The 7,288-nt window shown below is 40.7% G+C and overlaps 1 protein-coding gene across 1 annotated transcript; it reads left to right on the top strand.

The window, feature by feature from the left end:
• Window positions 1–475: 475 nt before the first annotated feature.
• Window positions 476–5,611, top strand: LOC100050047 (trypsin). The gene is made up of 5 exons (XM_001487935.4): window positions 476–631; window positions 2,984–3,143; window positions 3,923–4,176; window positions 4,719–4,855; window positions 5,366–5,611. The coding sequence occupies exons 1-5, from the start codon at window positions 592–594 to the stop codon at window positions 5,513–5,515; spliced, it is 741 nt and encodes a 246-aa protein (XP_001487985.1). The 5' UTR covers window positions 476–591; the 3' UTR covers window positions 5,516–5,611.
• The last annotated feature ends 1,677 nt before the right edge of the window (window positions 5,612–7,288 follow it).

Genomic DNA, 7,288 nt, shown 5'->3' with positions numbered 1-7,288 from the left:
GTTCTAGATAAATGTAAGTTATCATCGTTCTTTCACTTTCTATTTAGCTCTATGGTAGTTTCAAATAAGAACAATTTTTCTTGTTTCAAGGGAACAAGTTTTTCTTATTAATAATGAAAACATAATATGAATATACGAGGTCAGAAGTACAAGAAAAATTATATACTTGTGAAAAAGCCCTCGTTAACCAAACAGGGTGTAGCATTCAAGATAGTGCTGAGGATAAAAATTCACACTTGAAACACCCAAATATCTAAGATTTTTGTCTGGGAATCAGGACACCTGGAGCCCTGTTCTGTGACCTTACCCCAACTTACTTTTTTCTTATGAGAACAGATCCCATTAGAGTGGTTCATTATTTCCATTCCTATAACCTTCTGGAAAAGTGGACAAATGTTGATGTTTAAATCTGATGCTGAATTATCTTCAACTTGGCACAGAATTCAATTCTAAATTTGGATTTCTGAGTTTCCAGTGAAATCATATTTCTGACCACTGTGGCCATGGGTGCCAATGACAAAACTAGAGGTATAAATAGCTGTGGTTGAAAACTCTTCATCCAACTCCCCAGTCTAGATCCAGTGAGCAACGATGAAGACTTTTATCTTCCTTGCTCTCCTGGGAGCCTCTGGTGAGTCTCTATTAATAAACAATCAGTAGGTGTCCATCACATACTTAAGTTTGTACTGTACTTTGGCTGTTGAATGTAATCTCTGTGCTCAAGGGGCTTATAAATTCAAAACAACAGTGTCTAGTACATATGTCTACAGATAATTAGATCTCACTAGTTGAGGAAAGATCACAGTGAGCTGGAGTGATTAGGGTAGATGGAATAGAAGCAAATTTTCCCTGAACTTCAAGGTAAAATCTATGAAGGATGAGAGAAAAGGAAAGGATAGTCAACATTAAGTAAATGTTGTTTTGATTTTTCTAAGGATTTGGAGTTAAAAATTGGGACCAATGGCTAATCTTGTGCTCCTTGAAGAGGCTGTGAGAGTCAGAGCCTGACTCTCCTCTTTACTAAAGGGCATCTTAACAGGCAAAGATATTTTATTTCTCATCAATAAAAGCTATGGGCTAGGTTTTACAACATCTTTGCTAACAAAATCTCTCTAGTGTAAAATAACGTCATTCAATTATCGAAAGAAATAAAGAGTAGTGTTCCATTGTTTATGTATATATCACATCTTCTTTACCCATTCATCCGTAGAAGAGCACTTGGTTGCTTCCACATCTTGGCTATTGTGAATAATGCTGCAAGGAACATAGGGGTGAATAAATCTCTCAGGATCATCAATTCCAAGTTCTTTGGTTAAATATCCCAAAGTAGGATAGCTGGATAATGTGGTATTTCTGTTTTAATTTTGTGAGAAATCACTATGCTCTTTCCTATAGTGGTTACACCAGTTTGTCTCCCCACCAGCAGTGTATAAGCGTTCTCTTTTCTCCACATCCCCTCCAACTTTTGTTGTTTTTTGTCTTGGTAATTAGAGCCATTCTTGGTACTTATAGCTTATTGTAGTTTTGATTTTTCATTTTGCCAATAATCAGTGATGTTGAACATAGTTTCATGTGCCTGTTGGCCAACTGTATATCTTCTTTGGAAAAATGTCTGTTCATATCCTTTGCCCACTTTTTGATAGAGTTGTATATATATACAGTGGAATACTACTCAACCATAAAAAAGATGAAATCATCCCATTTGCAACAACATGGATAGAGCTTGAGGGTATGATGTTAAGTGAAATAAGCCAGACAGAGAAAGACAAATACTGCATGATTTCACTTATATGTGGAAGATAACAAATACATGGATAAATAGAACAGATTACTGGTTATCACAGGGGAAGGGGATTGGGGGTTGGGTGAAAGACATAAAGGGTATGGTCATGGATAAAAATAGGACTACCAGGGGTGAGCATGGTGAAGTTTATTCAGAAAGTAATAAATGATAATGTACACCCAAAATTACACAAAGTTGTAAACCATTATGATCTCAATAAAATTACTTTAAAAAAATAATACGAGAGAAGGGAAAACAAATTCTTATTTAATAAAGCTTTGAATCCAAAAAAAATAGAGAAATGACTATTTTTATTTTTATACCAGTAACTGCTATATTATTAAAATTTACAACTAACTTTTTTCAAATTGGGCAGGTATAAATTCAACACACGTGGAAATGTCTTTCCAAAAATTACTTTAAAATACTTAAACAATAGGGCATGTATAATATAATCAGAGACTTTCAGAGCTGTAAGAAACCTAATAAATCAGGGGGCAGACTTCACAATGCTGAAAAAATTGAAAACTGTTGGAAAGATAATTGCAATAAGGGGAACAAGTTGGAGAGGGAAACCTTACAATGTTCTATGAGATTATTTCCCGAAAATTATAGGAGAGGACCAAGAAGAGAAACTCGACGAACAAAAGTACAAACTCCTATTTCCTTTCAGACCAGAACATTCTCAAGTGGCTTCTAAAGCTTCCATTCTGTTACCTCATGCGCATATCTACCCCATAACAGTCACACAGTAAACAACACCATGCGTACTGCAGAACTCTAATCAACACCTATTTCCATGGCTGCTGAGCAGGGTTTTGTGTAAAAAGTATCTTTACAACCATACGTAGTGGTACCCAGGGTGTTTCTTATGTAAAGAGTCTGATCTGTGAGTTTTGGTGCAAGTGTATGAATGTGTTCGTGTGGGTGTGAGTGTATGGTAGATAGCGAAAAAAAACAAGGATATTTATGAAAATTAAGCAGAAAACTTAGATACATATAATGGCATAAGTAGGGTGATGTTAAAGGTGTAAAACAATAAGTTTTTGAAAAAAATTACGTTAACTTTACCATTTCCTGATTACATGTGACAAGAAAACATTATCTGCTCTTTTCCGGTTAATCGGCAAAAAGTTGGTGATGAGTAACAATTCCAAGATGGGTCTGTTTAGCAAATAGTTTCCAACTTTTCTCTGTCAGTTGCTTCCTCCACTGACGATGATGACAAGATTGTCGGGGGCTACACCTGTCAGGCGAATTCCGTGCCCTACCAGGTGTCTCTGAACGTCGGCTACCACATCTGCGGTGGCTCACTCATCAGTAACCAGTGGGTTGTGTCTGCTGCTCACTGCTACCAGTCGTAAGTAACCAATATAAACATCCCTGTTCTCTGACATCCACTCTTCCCCCAGCCCTGCCAAAGCACAATCAGGGTAAACTACAGTCTCAGACTTGAGGGGTGTGCTTTGAGATCCTAAAGCCTCATTTTTCCCCCAAGACATTGTTGGATGTATTGAGGGACTACTGCATGGGAAGGTACCCTTAGAGTTCCCTGATGTCCTTCCAAATGATGGTGCTAAACACATGGGAGAGGAAGCAGTGAGTGATGAAGTGTGCCTAGAACTAGCTTAAGAGCATTAATGAGTGAATAGTCCTAGTCATTATAGCTCAACCAGGAAAAAATGGCATATGGAGGTAATAGCATACATGCAATTTATAGTCAAGAATAAGGATAAGCACAACTCATTCTGCTCCCTTAATAGTCCGTCAGATCCCAGATTCCTGCCACATCTCCCTACGGTAATTGGTCATTCCAACCAGAGGAGAAATGGCAGGTGCTGATTAATCACCACCCATTCCAATCTATCTCCCACTGTTTGCTTGGGGTCCTTTGGTTCCATTCCTAAACCTAACTATTCTAACAGGATGGTGGGCTGAGAGTCTGTGCTTGTAGTGACACCTACCTAATGAATACTCCAGCCCGTTTACATCTGGTAGGACTACCTTAAGGGCACAATTACCTGTGAGTGTGAATGCTGGAAGGTGATGGTGTCTGCGTTGTGCTCATGACTGGGGTGTCTTGGGAAGGGGACAAAGCTCAAGTTGGATACTGAGGCAACTTGTAATCCTTTCATCCAGCCGATTCCAGGTGCGTCTGGGAGAACACAACATTGCAGTCACTGAGGGCAATGAGCAATTCATTAATTCAGCCAAGGTCATCCGCCACCCCAGCTACAATTCAAGGACCTACGATAATGACATCCTGCTGATTAAACTGAGCTCCCCGGCCTCCATCAACTCTAAAGTGTCTGCGATCTCTCTGCCAGCATCTTTCCCAGCTGCTGGTACCCAGTGCCTCATCTCTGGCTGGGGAAACACCCTCAGCAGTGGCTGTAAGTGTCTCCTGGAACAGAAGCACCAAGTCTGAGAACCCTAGAGGTGAAAGGCATGTTCAGGTTCAATTACTCCAAACTGTCACTCAGGGCAAGGTTCACAGAGAACAGTTTGGGGATAAATGCAGACTTAGAATACATTAATTACAATGAGGATGGTTCCTCTGCTGGAAAGCGTAACACAAATGAGCTATGATAAAGATGCCAAGTGTGATTAGTGATTTGCAGAGAACTAGAAACTAAGGAGGTCAACAGAACAGAGGCTCAGCGATTTGGTACTTCCTGAAGGACAGACCTGCTTGAGAAATAGTCTCCGCATTTGAGTTCTGAGGTCACTGAAGCTAGTGTCGGAGAGAGAATCACTTGGGAATTAAAACTGATTGGAAGACCTTCCAGATAAAAGTTGTGCTTCCAAAATAGCAGCTACTGGCAATCTTAGAGAAAGTGTGGGAGTACTGGGAGGGAGAGGAGAGATACTGGGAAAGAAGTTTCCAGGAATCGTCTGGGTAATCTTCTTCCATTTTCACTCTTGCACCCAACAGCCAACTACCCTAACCTCCTGCAGTGTCTGAATGCTCCCATCCTCTCCGATAGTTCTTGCCGCAGTTCCTACCCAAACCAGATCACCAGCAACATGTTCTGTGCAGGCTTCCTAGAGGGTGGAAAGGACTCCTGCCAGGTTAGTTTCTTGGCACTCCTTCGTCCAGCTCACCTTCATGCATCTCTGCCTTATTTCCCCTTTCCTGAAACACAGAAGATGGAAAAGCTGTGTCTGAGACTGATTATGAGGGGTGAGGGATAGATTTGGGATAAATGATGGATTTCCTTTTTGCCATAGTAATGGTTAGGGTTAAGGGCAAAAAGGTACACAGACAATGGTGTGCAAACAGCATTGAGGCACCCTTCCCAGGAGTCATAGTGTGGAAGGAAGCTCTTTGACAGGAACAGGGCTAGCTGGGCAGAGTTATACTCTCCAATCCCCACCTCTTCTGGATCCCACAGGTCTGCAACTAAGGAAAGAGGGATGTGGTATGGAGCCTGAGGGGTGGGTTTCCATTGGAAGAGAAGGTACTGTCTGAAGGATCAATAGCCTGGGAAGATGGCTCCAAGATAATAGAAGAACATCTTGGAGGCTTTCTCCCATCTGGGCATAGTTGAGCGTCCTAACTGTCTCTTCCTTCCTGCTCAGGGTGACTCTGGTGGCCCTGTGGCTTGCAGTGGAGTGCTCCAGGGCATTGTCTCCTGGGGCTATGGCTGTGCTCAGAGAAACAAGCCTGGTGTCTACACCAAGGTCTACAACTACGTGAACTGGATTAGGCAGACCATCGCTGCCAACTAAACATCTTGATCTCTTCATGACCCATCCCCTGTTAGTCAACTTTACCTTCCTCCTATGTCTGAAACCTGTAGCTAAATAAAAACATTTTGTCCTGGACCAATTATGTCCAACATCTTTCCTTACTTCATATTTATGAACTTTCTCTTGAAACTGTGTGCTAAGTAAGTGGATTGACGTGGAATTGAGCTGTTATATGAAGATAGAATTTGAAAGGTTATTCAGTTATTCATTCAACCTAATCAAAATAAATATACTGGTCACCTCCTCTATGCCAGACTCTGTGTGGGACATTGAGACTATCAAGATGAATAAGGTTAGGGTAACTGTTCCCATCACATTTTTGAACAGATAATGACATTAAAAACAGGAAGTTAAAATCAACTGCCAAAAGTCATTCAACTAGTTCATGGTAAATCTGAGATGATGCCCCAGCCATCCCTATTCCCAAGGCATTGCTAGTACTGCAACATCGTGCTCTCTCTTTTTTCTCTAATCCATCTGAAAGTCTGTGAGACTAGATAAGGGAAACCTCTAGATGGAGAAAGTTTCAAAAATCACTGATTTCCTAGATTTTCCCGGTTTTCACCTACCTGTGTGTTGTAGTTCTCCAAGACCTTTCTTGTTTCTAGCTGGGATTTTATTGCTGTAATAGGCATGATGTCTATAGACAAACTGGCCCCTCTTCCACCAACAGTACCCCCAAATCCCCACCCAAATTATGTATCTTTTGACCTATAAGTCCCAAAAGAATGCATATGCACGTAAGTTTGCAGAAAACAGATTTATGACTCTGAGTTCATAAAATCTTGACTACAGAGGTGTTTTTTGATCTCTTCAGCCCTATCTGGAGAGGCAGCACAGACACCCTGCTTAAGTTGCTCAATACCACTCCCCCCAACTCTAAGTTGTTCTATGGATCATCCAGAGGATGGTTTGGAGTACATGTCCCAACACATGAGTACTGTGCATACATGGTATGGATCAAGGGAAAAGACAGATGGGCTCTGAGCATGGAAACATTGGAGAAGCTTAATGAAGTTTGTAGGGGAAAATATCTGCAGTGATATGGTGAAGGAGAATATTGTCTTGGGCAATTCAGGCTGCTATATCAAACTACCATTGCCTGCGTGGTTTATACAACAAACTTTAATTTCTTACAGTTCTGGTGATTAGAAAGTCTTGGTATTAGAGAGAAATTATGAATTATAAGAAATTAGTTTATAAAAAGAGGGAGAATTTATACAGTGGGAAAAGGACTTATGCATCACTTGTATTTGATGTGTTTCATCCATTAACTGATGCAGAGTTCTGTTGAGCAGTGCTCTTTTTGTCATTTTTTGCTGGAAATCCATATTAAACCAAGGTTGTGAGAAGGTCTTAACTACTTGGGGTCTGCTTCTGCAAATCCCATACTCCCTTTTGTACTCGTGTTTATGATTAACCCAGCAAAAATGTTTGCCATGGTTGAGAAATGGAGGCCCCTCCAGACGAACCTCTGGGTGTCTCCTATCATACTCCACCTGTGTCCCAGGGGCTTTGGACTAGAGATAAGATTGGTTGGTTTGAAGGTTAAAAATGGGACTGTTCCCTCATTCTTCTGCACCACTCCATATGTATTTGGAGAACCACCAGGAAGATCATTGTCTTGTTCACATTCCTAAAAATTGCTGTTAAATCTTTTTTGTTTTTCCTCCAATATTGAAGTAAGATTCAGTGATAGGGACTAAATTTCCAGCTTCTGTGATCTCCTGTGTAGGTCAAAAACTCAGTAAC

Source organism: Equus caballus, chromosome 4 (assembly GCF_041296265.1).
Source record: "Equus caballus isolate H_3958 breed thoroughbred chromosome 4, TB-T2T, whole genome shotgun sequence".
Lineage (NCBI taxonomy): Eukaryota > Metazoa > Chordata > Mammalia > Perissodactyla > Equidae > Equus > Equus caballus.
This window is presented reverse-complemented; position numbering and strand designations above follow the sequence as displayed.